General features: G+C 53.4%; 1 protein-coding gene across 3 annotated transcripts in view; it reads right to left on the reverse strand.

Moving 5' to 3' along the window:
• Positions 1–8,496, reverse strand: part of RPS6KA1 (ribosomal protein S6 kinase A1) — a 32,181-nt gene extending 23,685 nt beyond the window's left edge. For 2 of the 3 annotated variants that reach the window (XM_064398625.1, XM_064398624.1), the window contains exons 1-2: positions 8,363–8,496; positions 2,593–2,637 (exon numbers count right to left, since the gene is read on the reverse strand). In XM_064398625.1, coding sequence (XP_064254695.1) covers positions 2,593–2,637; positions 8,363–8,425 — 108 coding nt within the window. In that variant the 5' untranslated portion in view covers positions 8,426–8,496. The remainder of the gene's footprint in view (positions 1–2,592; positions 2,638–8,362) is intronic. The other variant, XM_064398626.1, reaches the window with a different exon arrangement.
• Between the last annotated feature and the right edge of the window lie 9,361 nt (positions 8,497–17,857).

Raw genomic sequence — 17,857 nt, forward strand, 5'->3', positions numbered from 1 at the left:
TCATCCCATCCCAGAGCACTGACTCTTCCCCAGCCCTAACCAGCACAAGGATCTCACAGACATTCCCCAGGTAAACTCTGAGGAATGGGGCCTGCAGGGACTTGTGTACCACAACTGTTCTTGAAAGGTAGAAAACACAAGAGCTTGTGAAATGCACCAGCTGTCCTCGCTAGGAAGCTGAGCTGGAGCTCCAAAAGCATCAAGAAAGTACCAGAACAGGGCCAGCCTGGCCCAAACCATGCCCTTGGCACCTCTGCAGTGACCACATCCTCGAGCTGCAGGTGAGATGGCCACGGGGGCATCACACTCCAGCAATCTCACAGCACCAGCTGTGGGCTTCCTGACTCTTTTGAGGAACTCTTGGATTTCCTCCTTTTCAGAGAGTCTTTGCTTGTGGCCCAGGCCCACGAGGGCTGTGCTTTGGCAGCATCCTGCTGGCAGGGCTGGGGAGGGACAGGGCTGCCGCGGGGGCGCGCGGTAATCGCCGCTGCCGCCGCTTCAGGTTATTTTTAGCAGAGATCACAGAATGAGCTGCAAAAGGATAGCACAAACCTGGAAAAAAGGTGCCTCTTCCCCTTGCAGCTCTCCACACACAGCACAGAAGGGTGTGGGAGGGAGCCTGAGCAACCTTCAATGTGAGAATAGTCACCTCGGACGGTGACGGGCACTTGGTAAAGCCAGAGCCAGGAGCTGCTGCTGATGTCTGCCCACAGAAAGAACTGAAACACACAGATATTCTGGGTGCTGCCTGTTCCCCCATCTGCAGCATCTCAGGGCAGAGCTTGCCCTCAAGTTAAAGGTATGTGTTTACAGGAGGGATTTAATTTGTGCTGGTAGCAAACATACCTTGTACAAACTTGGAAAACGCCACTGAGGTTATTTCAGGAGCATGCAGCAGAGCTTTGGGTGCTCAAAAGTTACCCAAAATGGGATTGTCAGACACTGCTTACAGGCATTTTGGCCACGGGGCCTCAGGAAAGTGGAAAGCAGGACACCTACAGCAGCACAGGGCTCTTGAGGCTTCCCTGCTCTGGGATGTTGGAGAACTTGCCCTCTGCTCTGCTCCAGCCTGGACTGCACGTCCATGACCCACAGAGCATCAAAGGGAACCTCAAGTGCTTTTTGGCTTCTATCCCATGATCTTTCTGTGGAATGGCACCTACAGATTGGAATCTGCCAGGGTTTCTCTCAGTGATGTCCTTCAAAGAGAAAAAAATCCTGAATGATTTTTAAAGGAACATCCATCAGCAGCATTTAGAGAAGGGCAGTTTAGCCAAGTGTTTGAAGATGAAAGAGGCGAAGTCTCAAACCTTAGAAACCCAGCTGGAATCCAACCAGAAGACACAAGATTCCTTTTTCCCCATGCCAGAGATGCAGGCACAGTGAAGAGTTGTAAACCCACTGTTCTCAGGGGAGGGAAGTGCAAGTTCCATTGACCTGAATTCATCTGACCCAAAGATTTCTTTGCAAGCCACTGAAGAAGTGCCAGGCCAGCTTCAGAGTGGGACAGAGAGGCAGAACAGGCAGGGAAGATTTCTGGCACTGCTGGAAATCCACAAATGTCCCAGGGGAAAAAATAAAACTGGCTGAAATGTAGACAACTGGGGTTTAGGTTAAAATGTCTTTTACTAAAAATACAACGTAACCAGCTGGAAAAACAACCCAGCAAGCCCCCAGAGCCTTCAGCAGGGCTGATGATTCAGAGAAGCTGCCACAGGGCCCTTGCTGGGGGTACAGAGCTCGGGAAGGCTGCCCAGGGCAAATCCAAAGTGTTGTGTCATTCTGCACGGCCAGAGCATGGCTGGGTCAGAAAAGGAAATCCTGAAGGGATTATGATTTCACAGTACTGACATGGCTCTTCTGCTCTGCAGGGAGTGCAGGACAGAGGAACTGGCACAAGCAGGAGACACCCCGGGGACAGCTTTGTGCTGGTCTTGTACCTGGGGAGGGCTCACAGCACACAAATCAAGTCCTTCCACACCACGCTGCTCATGTGTGGAGCAGGGTGAGCTGCAGGTGTCTCAAGAAGGAGCAGCAGGTTCAGATCCCTGCCCCAAACACGGGAGACAGCAGCCCAGGTCTTTCTGTCATTCCCAGCTGATGCTGACAGGGATGCAGAGGGCAGCTTGGCAGAGGTGGAGCCTCTCCCAGCCCCACCAAGGCAGGAGAATAAACAGATACCAGACACTCAGCAAGGGCAGCTGTGCCAAAACCATCAAATACTCCTGTACTTCTCATCCCAGCTGGCAAGATCACAGCACAGAGAAAGGCATAAACACAGCACTGAAACACCCCAGGGGCTCTCACTTCTGCCCTCAGCTACAGCCCCACTCCAGCTCCCGAGTGCTGGACTGAGGTTGCCCTCTGGAAAACCTTCCAGGCATGTTTGGATGACCAAAGGGACAGGAAGACAGGGGTTTATCTTTCCTCTTCCCTGTCTCCAGTCCCTTGCACTCCCACGTGCACTCCTGCAGATCTACAGAGCAGCAGCTTTACAGGGTTTAAAAATAACCATCCCCATCCTGCTCCCGAGTCAGCTCACACCCCCCACGCTCACAGGGACCTGCAGAGGTAACCTGGGGCATTTTTTACCTGGGATGGAGGATTCCCACCTTCTTCTGGAGCTGGCTGCCCGTTCTGCAAAGCAAGAGAAGCTGCTGTTAGCACATGCTAGGCGTGGGATTGCTCCTCATGTCCCTCCAAAAGCTGGTGGCTTTGGGAGCCCCTCATGTGGACAAACAGGGCAGGGTGGCACTTTGGACATGGCACAAGGTGCTTGAACATTTCCCCATACACCAGACTCTTTTTAACTTAAGTCTCTTGCCCAGAGAGTCTCTCCACACTTCCCCCAAATGAAATCTGGGCTCCTTATCCACCCAGTGCTGCTCGTGGGGCACCCAGCACCAGGGAGGATCCCTGGGGTGGTCACTGCAGATTCCCACCACGCTGCTCCATCCCACCCCTCCTGCCAGGCAGCGAAGGGTTAACAGCCACAGCGCCGTGCCACGGCTCTACCCGAGCGTTATCAGTTATTTATTACTGATAAATAACTGATAGCTGCGGGAAATCTGCCCCACCCGCCTGGCTGCAGCGCCAGCCCCGCACAAAGTCACGGCAGGTGACCCGAGCCAGCCCGAGTGGCACCGGCCCGGGGCAGCCCGGGCCGAACCGGGCCGGGATCGGGTTCAGGCAAAAGTGGGTGGGATTTCATTGAGACACAGATACCCAGAGCAGGATAAGCACGTACACGAGGTTTTCTGCAGACTGTGGAGAAAAACAAGGGCAAGAAGACTTTGCTTTGACATCTGTTTGCACTGCAGTCTCAGGCTCCAAAAATCATGGCATTCCTCTCCTCCTCAGAAAGAACAAGGGCAGTTTATTCCTTCCTTTTCAGAAGTTATGGGCCAAGTGAAGAGCTGCAGTGCCAGTCAGACCCTCAGCGGGATGAATGGGTTCTAGAGCCTTTCAGGAACTGACAGAAACAAAGCCAGCTCCTTCCCCGGAGCAGCAAGGATCCATTGAGGTGATCAACCTCACTTCTTCCTCACTTCTCCACTACACTGCAATATTTACATCTGTATGGGCCCCATCTGAGCTCCACAACTCACCTTAGTCCCAGCTTAACTTTAGTTCCAAGGTAGTTTCATCCCAGGGCTGAAAGCAGGCCCCAGCAGCCCCATGCAGTTCTCCCAGAGGAATGCTGCCCTGGTGTTTACCCTGAGCCCTCGGTGCCATTAGCACAGAGAATAGCTGAGCAGTGAAGTAAGAATTTGTGTTTATGAGCAGCCCCCACAGCGCAGGGGGAGCCACGCACCGAGATAACCAGACTTGGAAAGAGGCTGGTGTTTACTGGCTCAGCTGTCACCCATGCACAGCTCACAACTGGCTGCTAATCCAAACCACAGCTCGGGGAGGGCTGCTTTTCTCTCAAACAGCTTAAGAAGCAGAATTTCTGTGCTGGACAGAGGGAAACAGTGCCTGGCTCTTGATTTGAAGAACAGATCCGCAAGGCACGTGTCAGGAGAGGGGTGAGTGGGTGCAGGGGGTGTCCAACCCCTCAGCTTCAAGGGTGAGCTGGGAGACACCAGCTGATACCTTCCAGACTTTCAAGGGCTGAGTTTTATCAGCTCCCTGAAGAGGGAAACTTGTCCTTCTGCTGCTGACAGAAACCCATCCTACCTGGGATGGAAGGGATGGGGAAAGAAAGAGAGGGAGGTTTCCTGGGCATGCAGCTCCCTGCTCTTAGAGGCATGAAGCTCCTGATGAAATTCTCGCTTTCTCGGGCTGCCAGGAGTCAGATGTGTGAGCAGAGAATTGCAGTGTTTAGAGCCAAGTGCTCTCCTTCCACCCCAGAGCAAAAGCAGTTCTTATTCCCTCATATGGAATTGGAGGGCCATTTGTGTATGTTCCAGATGGAAACAGCTCCAGACTCATCACCTCCCGAGATAAAACACAGCACGCCACGAGCAGGGCTGAAATGGTTTGTGGGTTTCTTGGGCTGACATTTGCCTCTTTAAAATGCTTTATTTCTGCCCTGCACGCCTCACACAGGGGGAGCAGGTGCAGCTGCCCTCCCACAGCACTCTGGGGTGCAAAGGAGCCTCCCAAATGTCCTGCTCTGAGAGAAGTCCCAAGGCCCCCCTCCTGCAGCAACCAGGCAACGTCTGCTGCAGGAGGGAGGCACAGCTCCTCCCTGGGGTGCCCGGGGCAGTGAGGAGCTCACCCAGGCTGTGTCAGAGCAGGGCTTGGGCTGCTGATGGGGCAGCCACACGGGAGCCTGCAGCCTGTCCTTGCAGCTCCCTGCTCGGGGTGAGCGGAAACGGGGATTAGGGCTCTAATCTGACGGGCACGTGGAGCAGCAGCCCCGCAGCCAGGGCACCTCTGGGCCACTGCAGCTGCCCCAGAGCTGGCACAAACCCTCCCGAGCACACGCTGGGTGCGTTTCCTTAATAGCACACAGAGAAGTATCCTGGAAAACAAGCGCGCTCAGTTACGCAACTGCCAGCCTGGCTGAACTTGGGAGATATTTATCTTAGAACATCTTGCGCTTTAAATCCTTTTAATTCCACATAATCCGCAGCACAGGGAGCAATTTCCAGAGCAGGCCAGTGTGCTCTAATGTGAAACCAGGACAAGGTGCATCCTGGCAGGGCTGTGGGAGGGGGCCCAGTCCTGCTCTGTGGTTACACCACCAGCTCAAGGCATCCCGGGTTGTGGGATTGTTGCAGCTCTGCCTGCTGCTCCTGCATCCTCAGGCTTTGAGCAGCCACTTCTGAGGGGCCCCAAAACACCTCACAAGTACCAGGCACCCAGAGATGCTCTTTCACCCAACTCTGATGAGCCATGAAACACTCAAGGAAGGAGCAGAGGAAGAAACCTTTCACTCCAGTGCTCCTGCTAGTTCGACACAAGAACAAGGGATGTTTAAATTATTACCATTAAGTGGAATTTATGGATCTTGCCTATTGCAGTTCAGAGAAAGGAAATAATTCTACAAGGATAGAGATCTCCAAAGGAACTCTGGTAGCCCAAACAGAGGAGTCTCTGCACAAGGCATATCAGAGATGACAGCCACTCAGCTGTCTCCCTTGTCTCTCGAGTAGTTTGCACAGCTCAAGCTACCATGCTTGAGAAAAGAGTTATTCATGAGCAGCTCCTGCTCAATAAAGGGTGATACACATATACAGGCAAAAAATAATTAGCTTGAAGTGGTGGAGTTTGGCGTAATCCCACGTCAGTTGCATTGTTGTAGGTTTGTGTAATGAAAGAAGAATTTGAAGCAAAGCGGAGCCCTGATGACAGATCCATCGTTATGGGGATGAAGTCATGGAATCAAAGAAACACAGGATGCTTTGGGATGGAAAGGACCTTAAAGCCCACCTCATTCCCCCTGCCATGGCAGGGACACCTTCCTCTGTCCCAGGCTGCTCCAAGCCCCATCCAGCCTGGCCTTGGGCACTGCCAGGGATCCAGGGCAGCCCCAGCTGCTCTGGGCACCTGTGCCAGGGCCTGCCCACCCTCCCAGGGAAGGATTTCTGTGTCACTCAACTCTGTTCTCCAGTGTTTGTGCTCTGCCCCAGCCATGTTTTTCTACTACATAAGCAATATTTGGAATAATATAAGAGAATGGCAAGGGTAAAAAAAGCAGGAGCAATGATTACAAAGCCCAGACTCCAGGACAGAGGGACGTGGCTCCTGCCAGGTAGCAGTTCAAGCTCCCATTGCCACCCACTCCCACGCGTTTCCCTGGCATGGCTGAGCTCTGGTGGGCCAGGAACAGGGGCACCACATGGCCAATTCTCCCGGAACACAGTGGAAAAACCCCAAATCCCTCAACAATAGGACTGATGCCTCCACCAGCACGGTGACAGCACCTCTGCTCCATGACTCAGAAAGCAAAGGTCGGAGGAAGCCGGTTTCTAACCTGCATGGCAGCAATCCCAGGGCAATTTACGTAACCGGTGTTCCAGAAACCTCTCCTTGCTTTCTCAGTGGTGCCACCTCTCCCAGGAGGGGTGAAAACTTCCCCCTTGGGCCCCTGCCCTTGGCGATTTTCACCTCTAAGTGCAAAACTCCTCCCAAGCCCTGTTCCAGCCCTGCTGCTGGACCTCAGAGAGCTCTCTAATATCTGACCCAGGTGTGGAGGTGAAGAACACCTGTATTATTTTCCTCGCTGTAATTAAGAGTGTGTACTTATCATTTTAAACCAAAGGGAGGCAAACTGCTAAGTCCCACCTGAGATCCTGGGATGCAAAAACCCTGATCTGCTGAAATCCCGCTGGCACGTGGTGCCTGACCCTGACCCGGCCAAGGTGAGACGGGGGAAGGGGAGAGCCAGAGGCTCCCTCCAGTTCCAGCCTGGAGTAACGCACCCGCTCCTGGTGCCGCGAGGGAATCCGCGCCTGCCGCTGCCCCGAGCCCCCTGGGCATTTCCGCTCGGAAGCGACCCCGGGGCTGCCACAGCCCCGCCGGCACCGGGCACCGGCACCGGGCACCGGCACCGGGCACCGGCACCGGGCACCGGCACCGGGCACCGGCGACTCAGCCCGCCGCTTCCCCCGCCCTGGGCACCGGCGCTCGTTTCCTCCCATTATGAGTCGAGCGGCGTTTTCTGGCTTTTCAGGCATCTCCCTTCCTAGGAAGGGAGAAACCACAAATAAAAAGCGCTGTCTCGCAGCAATAAGCTACGGCCCGGCTCCGGGCGCATGACGTGGGTTGGGAACCGCCGCAGGACTTCCCTCCTCTCCCCGCTCGGAGCACAAACTCCTCCTCACGGCTCCAGAGATGGTTCAGAGCAGAGGCTCTTCACCCACCGCACCTTCGTGCCAGGTGTTGGCCCAGGCAGAGCCTCCCCACCTCACGGGGGCTCCAGGAGAAGCTGTGCTCTTGATTTGAAGAACAAGCCGTGCCATACCTGGCTGATGAAAATTAGGAAAGCTCACCTCGAATGGCCAGTGCCTCCCTGCTGTCCCTGCAGCAGGGGGGAAACGCTGCTCTGCTCAAAGCACAGCCCTCTGAAGAGGCAATTTTAAACAGGAATGAGCAAATCTGACCAATTAACCATGGAGACATCCCCAGGTATGATAATGGAGCGTGACAGCACCAAATCCAGACAGAACGACAAGAAATCACCACGGCCTGTGGAACACCTGGCACCAAATCCCCACCTCTCCTCCGGTTTCTCCAGGAGAGCTGCTGGTTCCAGCCGGAGTGAGAAGATGTTGAACTGAGGAGTGCCAGAGCACAGTGCCCCAGCCGGCTGCTCTGCCGTGGGTGACAACTGCTGCAGGCTGTCCCTTCCTTCGGCAATGGCTGTGCCAGCTGCAGATGTGGGCAGGGGGTGAGCGCCCTCCTGCACATCTGGCTTGGGGGTCTCGGTAAGGAGGACAAGAGCCAAGAGGGAGGGAAGAGCAGACGTCCGGCAAAGTGACACCGGAGCGTGGTCGGAGTTGGCGGCGCAGGCCTTTGCGAGAAGACGGCGCCGGGAGGGTGAGGGACAAAACCCCCCAAACGGAGATCTTTATTCCCTGGGCCTTCAGCCGGCTCCGCTTTCCCGTGTGCCGGGGAGATTCGGGAGCGCCGCCCGCACTCCCCGCACCATCACAGCCCGCACGGGCAGCAGCGAGCCCCGAGCGGCCCCGGCGCCCCGAGCACAGCCCCGGGCGCTCACGGCGAGCCCCGAGCACAGCCCCGGTGCCCCGAGCACGGCCCCGGCAGCGCAGGGCTCCGGCGGCAGCGCTGCCCCGGCGCGGGGCGCGGCTCGGCCCGGGCGGCTCCGCGGGGTCCCGCCGGCCGCTCCTTTGTTCGGCGGAGCCCCCCGCCCCGGAGCCGCCCCGGAGCCCCCCCGGCCGTGCCCGCTCACCTCCGTGTCCAGATGCACCAGCTCCATGTCGGGCCAGGGCTCGGCCAGCTGGGCGAGCGGCATCGCTGCCGGCGGGTGCCCGCGCCGGGCTGGCTGCGAGCGCCGCCGGGCTGGGCACCCACCGGCTCCGGGCCGGGCCGGGGCGGGGCGGGGGGCGGGCGGCAGCCGCCGGGGAGGGGCTGCGGGGCTCCTCCGCCCGGAGCATCCGGCAAACGCAGCCCGGCGTGCGGCGGGAGCGGATGGCAGCGGGGTCGTGCGGGTTGGAAAAGCTCCCCCCGAGAGCAGCGAGGCCACCGCGAACGCGTGTCGCCAAGTGCCACATCCGCACGGCTTTTAAATCCCCCGAGGCATGGTGACTCAACCTGGGCAGCGTGTTTCAATGCCTGACCTCCCTTTTGGTGAAGAAATATTTCCCAATATCCAACCTAAACCTCCCCCGAGGCAGCTTGAAGCCGTTCCCTCTGCTCCTGTCCCTGTTCCCTGGAGCAGAGCCTGACCCCCCCCCTGGCTGTCCCCTCCTGTCAGGAGCTGTGCAGAGCCAGAAGGGCCCCCCTGATCCCCCTTTTCTCCAGGCTAAGCCCCTTCCCACCTCCCTCAGCCCCTCCTGGGGCTCCAGACCTCCCCAGCTCCATTCCCTTCCCTGGACACCCCCAGACCCTCACTGTCTCTGACCCCACAATTTGAGGGGTCCCAGCAGTGCCAGCACAGGGAACAGGCACTGCCCTGGGCCTGTGGCCACACCACGGCTGGGACAGCCCAGATGATTTCCACTGGAAGGCTGAAACCTTGGCAAGTGAAGCCTGGGTGCACCATGAAATACCTGCTCTGGGGACTCAGGAGCCTCTGCCAGGGAGACCTGTGGCTGAGCCAGTGAAAGATGTCACTGCCCATGCCAGGACAAGATGGTCTTTACAAATCTCTTCCAAGCCAAGCCATTCTGTAGCTCTACAGAATCCTCACAGCACCAGAAACACCTGAAACTTACTCCCAGTTCATGACACTGGGTCCTGCTCTTCCGTGCCTTGGAAAGATTTTTCCTCTGGGAGTGCCCGGCTGTTTCCCTGTGTGCACAATCCCAGGACAGGTGGTGAGGACAAACACGGCTCAGATCGCTGCTGAACTCAGGAAACTGCTCCAGGAAATCCGGATTCCAGGTCTGGGATGTGCCATGAATCACTGCGCTTCACCTCCTGCAGTGCCCTGGAATTCCCTAAAAGACAGGGATAAAGAACACATCCACCTTAAAAACGGGTGTTCAGAATTCCTGGCTATTCTCACCTATCAGATTCTCACACAGGAAAAAGTTTTCTTCTACTCACATTTTTCCAAACCCCAATGCACTCCAAGAGAAGCCAGAAGTTCTCAGGCTGACCTTCCCCCCATTCCTGCTCCAGGTAACGCTGAATCCCAGCTGGATTAACAGAAGGTGAGATGTGCCACAGGAGATTGCTGCTAAGTTCAGGGCAGGATGGCAGGGTAAGAGAAATGAGGTAGTGGTGTCCCCCAGGATTTATTTCCAGTCAAAGAACAGCTATAAAATCATCCTTGATCCTGGAAGCAGGGTGCAAAAAGCAAAATCTGCTGTTTGGGTGACTGTCATGGCTAAATACAGTGATTAAAACATATAGCCTGGCATTTTTCTGAGAGAGTTGCAGGCTGGGAAGAGCTGCTGCTGAGGTAAACAGAGACTCAGGATCAGCTGGATGCTTTGTCAGTGCTGCATTCGCTGGAAATTCAAAATACTGTGGGTTTAGTTTGGTTTTAAAACCATCAAATCCTCCTCAAATACAGTTGTAGATATTTTTGCCTCTGCAGCTGGCTGGCTGTGTAACATTTTTCCTTTGCAGAGAGGCTGACAACATTTGTTAAGCCAGTTAAGAAGAAAATTAACTCTATCCCAGCCGAAACCAGGACATCCCCAAGCACTTCCAGAGCAGATAGAGCCTGATCTGTATCATCACTACCAGATGCAGTTTTGACTCACTGTTCCAAAAGCTGGCCAGGTGATTCTCCCCGTGACCACACAGTAACCCAGGGCTCCCGTGGCTCACTGCATCCTTTCTTTTTTCTGGATGCACGGGCAGCTCATCCCCTGCCTGCTTTGTGTGATGCTGCTTTTACACATTCAAGGAAATGCAAAAAAGCTCACAGGCACAAGACCTTCCTTGCAAGGCTGAGTCCCAAATATCTGCTACAATTTATAGACTCGTTTAATTTGCTAAGACAGTAAATTAATTAGAGCTTGCAGCAACCCTCTCTGTGCTTTAAATATTGACCAAAGAGATCCAGAGCTCGTTGTTGTCCTCACAGGGAAACTGAGTCATGTTTCTGGTGCCAGGGCAGAACCTGAACCCCACATCCTCTCTTCTAATCCCCAGCTCTCCATTCACCATCTCGTTTCTTTGCCTCTTCTGCTTTGTTTTCCACTCTGGAGGAAGAGATGATGGATCACCTTGTTTTGATCCCAGGAACATTGTTCCTTAGCGTGGTACAAACCACTTTGAAAATACAAAGCAGGGGCCCTGGAAATGAGAAAAGCTGGCTGCCTCTAAGAGTTTTTTGCTTTTCTGACAGATTTCTTTCTGTTCCTCCACACCGGGTGCGATTGCAGCTGCCTCAAATGGCAGCGCTCCCCAAGGCAGGTCCAGGCAGTGGCTGGAATGCAGGAATTGCACCACAGAGGGATGCAGAGCTCTCGGGGAAGCGCAGCCCAGGCAGCTCCTGCTCCCTGGGCAGGGATTGTGCAGACTGAGGCTCACCCACGGAGCAAACACCTCCAGCCCCTGCCACATTCCTGCACAGGTGAGCACCACTTCCCCTTGCTCAGCTCAGATGCATTTCTGAAGGTGTCCAGCACACATTAACCTCTGTTTCCTGACAGAATAAACTGCATTTTGCCTGCCGGCTCCGCGGGCTCTCAGTCTGCCAAGCCCACCGTGCTGCTGGGAGGTGTTTCTGTGAACCCCCCGTGCCTGCACCCGGATCTCCGGAGCCCCTGGTGCACACACACAGCCCGAGCCAGGGATTCCTGCTGCAGAGCCCAAGGAGCTGCTGGCTCCAGGAGCGCGCCTGACGTGTGGGTTTTGCACCTTTCTCCCAGGAATCCTGAGCCGAGGGACGCGTCTGGGCCGGGCTGTGCCCGGGGAGGCGCTGGGGAAGGAGCGAGCTGCGAGGCAGCGAGGCCATTTCTGCCGGTTGCCATGGACACGAGCGCTGCCCGTCTCCTGCATCCCTCACCTTCCCTCTCCTGGATGCCAGCACAGCAGCGCCGGGCTGGCTCCCGCGCAGGACGCAGCCTTGACACCGAGCAGGAGGAGGAAAACATCTGCTGCAAACCCACACATCTCCTCGGAGCATCGCGGCGAGGGTGGGAGCTGCTCGGGCGTTTGGTATTCCAGCTATGCACCGATCATGCTTTGCCCAATTCCACGTGCTTCTGTCCCAACCCTTGGCTGCTTCCTGGGATTTCAGAGGAGCTGTTCCACGGCCGTCCATCCTCTTGGGTTCCCGAGGAGCTGCTGAGGACTTGGGATCTGCACAGGGGCATTAAAGCCCATCCAATTCCCTGGGCAGGGACACCTCCCACTGTCCCAGGCCTTGGACACCCAGGGACAGCCACAGCTGCTCTGGGCACCCTGTGCCACGGCCTGCCCATCCTCACACAGAATTTCTTTTCTAAAAGATTCCTTTTCCCACCCGAAAAAGACTTTTTCAAAACCCCATGTAAAACACAAGCATTTCCTCACCTTTTCTTTTTTTTAAATTGAATTTTTAGAACAGGTCTGCAGCCCAGGTGGGAAGTTATTTAGAGCAAGTTATCAATCAAATTTAGTTTTTAATGAGCACACAGCTATGTTTGTAGCTTATTTCAGTGTAGGGCTATGTGAAGGAGTGAAAACATGAAAGAAAAAACTATCAGAAACTGTAAACAGAAGTGAAGCTGCCAGGGCTGTTTGCACTGTCCCCCAGGAGGGAGAAACCTGAGTAAACACAGCACTAAGTACAGTCAGGGTTTATGGTTCTTTTAGGTTTAAGAACTTGTAAACAAATGATGGGACTTTTAAGTGGATACAAAAAGATACCCTCTGTTTTGTGCTGCTTCCAGAGCACACAGTCCCACTTTCTCCAGAGAGGGGAGGAGAAAACAAAAGCACATTTCAACAGAATTCCAGCTCCAGGGAGAGGAAAATGTCATTCCAGGGTTTGTGGTCTAGAGCTGACATCCTGCAGCTGAACAAGCCTGGTCCTGCTTCACAGGAGGCACTCACAGATACCTGCTCCCAATTACCCCATCCCGGGTTTGGGATGCCATCACCCCACAGCAGAAATAAAGAAATCATTTTAGATTGGGAGCAACTTTCAGAAATCCTGATGAGAAGCCCAAACACCACAGAAACTGATTTTCCTTAGGGGGACCCCAAACTTTATTTCTGATTTCAAATCAATGTATGACTGGCAGCATTTCAGCTCTCAGTCCCCTTCCTAAGCAGAGACCTCTGCACACATCCAGCCTTGAAAAGCCACGTCCCAAAATAACCATAAACTTCTAAAATATGAGAAATTACCCTGGCCAGGAATATTTTGGCCTAACGACTGCTTGGATCAGGTAGGAAGGCACACACAGAGTTTTGGGAGAGATGGGAAAGAGGTGTTTTTATCATTTAGGGAGAGAGAAACAGGTCTCTCCCAATAACAACTGGTCCTGTATTTTATGTGTGCTTCAGCAGAGCACAGGTATGACTCAGCTGGCTTCAGGGCCAGGTAGCAGATTCATCCAAAGAGTGCTCAATGGGCTCCTTGTTGGGAGCTGAACAAAAGGCACAACAGGTTCAGTGATGGCAGAAACTTGATTCTTGGAAAAAGAAAATCTATCTGTCCCTCATCAGCGTCCCCCCAAACCCCAAACAAACAGACTCTGGACTCGGGGAGGCTCTTGGGTTTCTGAGCACTGCACGTCTCACAGCACACACAAAATGGGTCAGAAATGCAAGGCTGGTGCTTTGCTGCTTGACTGTTGAATTGCTGTTTGCCTCATGAGCATCAGGATTGCCCAGCTGGGCCTTTTCTGGCTCTCTGAGGAGAGCTTGGTGCATTCCTGGGAGCTTTACCAGGAGTCCTCACACCTCTGCTGATGAGGCAGGACACACTTGATCCTGCATTAGAAAAATCCTCTTACAGAACCACTTTTCAGTGCCCCTCCAGGCCCTCCAAGCTCAGCCCAAAGGGTTTTCATTAGCAGGCTACAAATCCACCTGCCTGATTCCTGTGTGCTGCTCTCATTTCACTGTCACACAGCAGAACTGCTCAGAAATGATAATTTCTAGCAACAAAGCAAGAATTTACTTTTATCTTTCTTCCTCTAAACTTTGTGGGCACCCTTGTGATGGAAGCCACCTCTTCCTCACACTGTGGCTCTGCCTTTCCTCTGTCACGGTGCAGAGGGGAGGGTGCTGCTGCTCAGATGGTGACAATTTACCACTGAGGACTGAAGATCTTATAAAGAAATGTGTCCCCAAGTTCATGTCCCAGAATTCAAGAATGTCCCCTCTCACTCCCCTCTGCTTTGCTGTCCTGTGCATCCCCAGGCACTGAGGAACAGTAATTTACAAAGTAAAAACTTGATTAATTGGGTGTTTTGTCACCCAGTGGGTAGATAAAAGCTTCAGAGGATGTTATTTTATGCCCAGAAGGATTTGGCCAGAGGCACTGGGCAGTTTGACAGCTGCAGCCCTGGAAGGTGGTTTGGATTTGCTGCTGACTGCAGTGACAGCACAACTGGGGCTTGCATGGCAGGCAAGAGCTCCCTCCACCCTTTCCTTCCAACCTGGTGTCAGACATTGCTGGCCAGACCTGCCATCCCATTTTTCTCTTCACAGTCTGCACAGAATCATTTTCCCCCTCAACCTGAGCAGCCACTGACATCACGTTGGAGATAAATGTCCTGTGGCAGTGGCCCAGCACAAGACAGGCTGCAGAAAGGGTCAGTGTGTCGGAAATAGATAATAAATAACATCAGATGTAATGTTACTGAACTCAGAACTCTTCTATGAGATAGAAGGACTCTGAGCTGTGCTACAGTCCTTAAAATAGGATAAGAATCATCATGCTATTAGCTGTTAACACTCTGCAACACCAGATACTTGTTGAAAGGGACTATTGATCAACAGAGATGGAAAACAGGTTTTTGGCAGCTGCTTGCCAGTTGGAAGTTAATATGGGAGTCAATTACCAGCAGATAAATGTCCCCTCTCCAAGATCACCCGCAGAAGCTTTCGGAAGAGGAAGACACGGGCATGGCTTTGAATATCAGCACTGCTCAGACAAAACCAGATGGGTTTAAATAGCAGCACTATGGTCCTAGAAATTAATTTTTCAGTGAAGGTGGAAAGCAAAGCAGCTCAAGAACGAGGCAAACCAGCCCACACAGAGGGTGTGTTACCCCTCACGGTCCTGCACCTGCCAGGGGGAAAATGAAGTGATTTTTTCCTCCCTGTGTACGATGGGGGTGCCTGAAAGCCAAAAAGCTGCAGAGGCCAGAGGGGGAGAGGTGAGGGTGGTGCTGTGGAGAGATTCCCTGTGCTGAGGAGAGCCCGGCCCTGCCAGGGAGCTGCACAAGGCAGGGAGATGGAGAGCTGCTCAGCAGCCACAGCTCTGCTCACCTCTGCCTGGGCAGCACCACTGCCCAGACGCTGCTCCTCACCCCAGCAGGAACCCGAGGAAGCTGAGTTTAAAACAAAACCAGCTCCAGTGCCCAGGGAATGCTCAGACCCAGCTCCGGGCACGCAGCATGTGACAAGGACCTTGGGCTGACATTGGGGAGGTTTATCTTGAACAATCTGTTTGTGCTGGTGCGGGGCAGGCTCCCAGCACAGGATGTCACACGTCAGTGCCAGCACTGGGGGCTGCCAGCCCTGCTCTGGGGCAGCAGGGAAGGGTTTATCAGCACACCCAGTTTGGGCTAAACCAGCCCATTGCTTTCAGAGAATTTCATAAAATCCCAGGTTTGGGTGGGAAAGGACCTTAAAGCTCATCTCATGGCACCCCTGCCATGGGCAGACACCTTCCTCTGCCCCAGGTTTCTCCTCACCCCATCCAGCCTGGCCTTTCCTCCCCAAACACAACCTAAGGTGAGGGCTGGTTCATCCCTGCTTTGTTGATGGAAGTTGTTCACTCCCTGAGTTAATCACTAAACCAAATTCCCAACAATTCACTGCAAATGGGTGGAACCCTGGCCTGCTCCTTTCCCTGGTCACAGAACAATCACTGCAGGTTTGTTATCTACAGCTACCAGGGCATGGTGACAGGGTGTGCTCACTGGAGACTGAATAAAATGTGGTTTTTAGCACTCAGATGTCCCTGGAACACTTGGCTTCAACCTTTGCTAATCTTCCTGCCACAGCATTTACACTTGTGACTGGAAATCTCTGCCTTCTGCTTTTTCTCTGTAGTTCTGGGTGGAGTTTTGCCCACTTTATCCAATAAATCCTTGCCCCAATAAATGCATAAATCCCTGCCCCAAGCAGGCACTGAGAACTGAATAAGAGGAATGAGTTTGGCTTACCAGGAGCTCATCTTTCTGTTTTGCATCCATTTCAAGGAAGTGTCATGAGGGTGTCAAGTGCTTTCCCTGCAATCTCGCCAGCTCTGGGAAGCAGCCACTTCCTTCCCAGCTTTCAACACCGTCCTTGGAAAAGATAAACATGGAAAGCATGTGCTAGAAGGAGATAACCCAACCACTGAGGCTTTGGGGAGTGGGAAAGGTGAAGGAAAACCAGCAACTGGTGGCATTGCTTCAGCACAATACAGGTCACAGGATATCGTTCTGTCTTTCATACAAGGCAGGTAAAAGTTGCTGGCTGGCAAAGTGAGCCCAGAGTTTTACAGAATCAGAAGAATCACCCTGGTCAGACTTTTAAGGAGATTAGCACAGATGTTACAACTCAATTTCCTAGATTTGGCTTGCAGAGCAAAAGCACAAGCTCAATACTGGAATACAAAAGCAAAATGAAGTAACACAAAAAGCACAGGAGACTTTTCAATGATGATGTATTACTTCTTTGAACACCACCACTTATTCTGTGCTCTCACACTGAAGATTCAGCAAGCCTGATATAAGTATTTTGTGCCAACAAACCTAAAAGAGACCTGGCTTATAGGCTGCCTATTTAAATCTGGGTTTAGGATAAAGTATCCCTTCACAAGCTGAGGACAGATGAGATGGAGAGTGGCAGCTCTAGTTTTAGGCTCAAACTTTCAGGACATGTGTCACAGCAGCTGCAGTAATGGCCTGAGGAGGAAAAGGAATGGTCCAGTGATTCTTAAAATAGAATATGGGAAGCCCAAGTTCAAAGGCTTGAGATAATGTGGATAAATTCCTTTGCAATGTCAGCTATGCCTGTAAACCAGTGAGGAATTGAGCACTCCGTCTGGATTTTGAGCAAAATCGTACCAAAAACTGGAAAGAGAGGCTCAGAGAGGGCTCACCCTGCTCGGGTGAGTGGAGCTTGTCCAGCAGGGATCTCTGGAGGTGGCAGAGGATGGAGGCAGCGCTGATTCTGCTTCCCAGGAGCGAGCAGCTCTCCTCGGACTGGGACAGCCCGGCTCCAGCCTCCCCGGGGCTGCCGAGCAGCCTTTGGAGCTACCTGGCCCTGGCTGGCCTGCCAGCCCCATTCCGTGTTTCCTGGTACCACCGTGTGGTGAGGGAAGGAACAGGCTGCTAATCACGGCGTGTTAATGAGCTGAGCAGCCCCTCGGGTCCCTGCGCCCACCGGGAGGGTGCCAAGCCCAGCCTGCCCTGGCAGCGTGCCTCAGAGCCAGCTGAAAATCATGGATATCTTCTGCAAGAGGAATTATTCAGTGTCAAGGGGATTTTCCTCTGTGCGGTTTGGCAGCACAGAGGTGAATTGGATCATGGCATGGCAGGGAAAACTGGGCACCTCCAACCAGGCTGCAGGAGAAAAAACCCATCCACCAAACACCCCCAGCACAGGAACAACCTCTGCTGTTATCTCCAGTAAGGAGGAGATGATGAGAAAAGCTAATTTAATTGCCCAAGTTTGCAGTCAGTCCTCGGGCTAAACTCAGAACCCCTAATACAGGAATGTTCAGCTCTTGTGCTGAGGTAAAACTGAATTCCATCAAGAAGCACCAAGACACCACTTCAATGGAATAAAAGCAAACAAAATCTGTCTGGGCAATGCTAAAATAGTAATCCAGATTAATAGTAATCTAATAGTAACTCCTGTCCAGGAGGAGACTGCCACATACACCCAGCCCTGCAGAGCCACCAAGAAACTCAAGAGCAGGGGAGAGCTGCTGCCTGCAGGGAAATCTGTTCAAAATGCAAAAGTAACCTCAGTGTTATAACTGAGTGAGAAAAAGTTTATTCTACTATCAAATCTCTTTAGAAGGGGAAAAGTAGAAATTTAGTTTGGGGTTTATGTGTCCAGCAAAATGCAGAGAATTGTGGTACCTACTCCACAGCTGGGACTGCTC

This window comes from Passer domesticus, chromosome 24 (assembly GCF_036417665.1).
Source record: "Passer domesticus isolate bPasDom1 chromosome 24, bPasDom1.hap1, whole genome shotgun sequence".
Taxonomy (NCBI): domain Eukaryota; kingdom Metazoa; phylum Chordata; class Aves; order Passeriformes; family Passeridae; genus Passer; species Passer domesticus.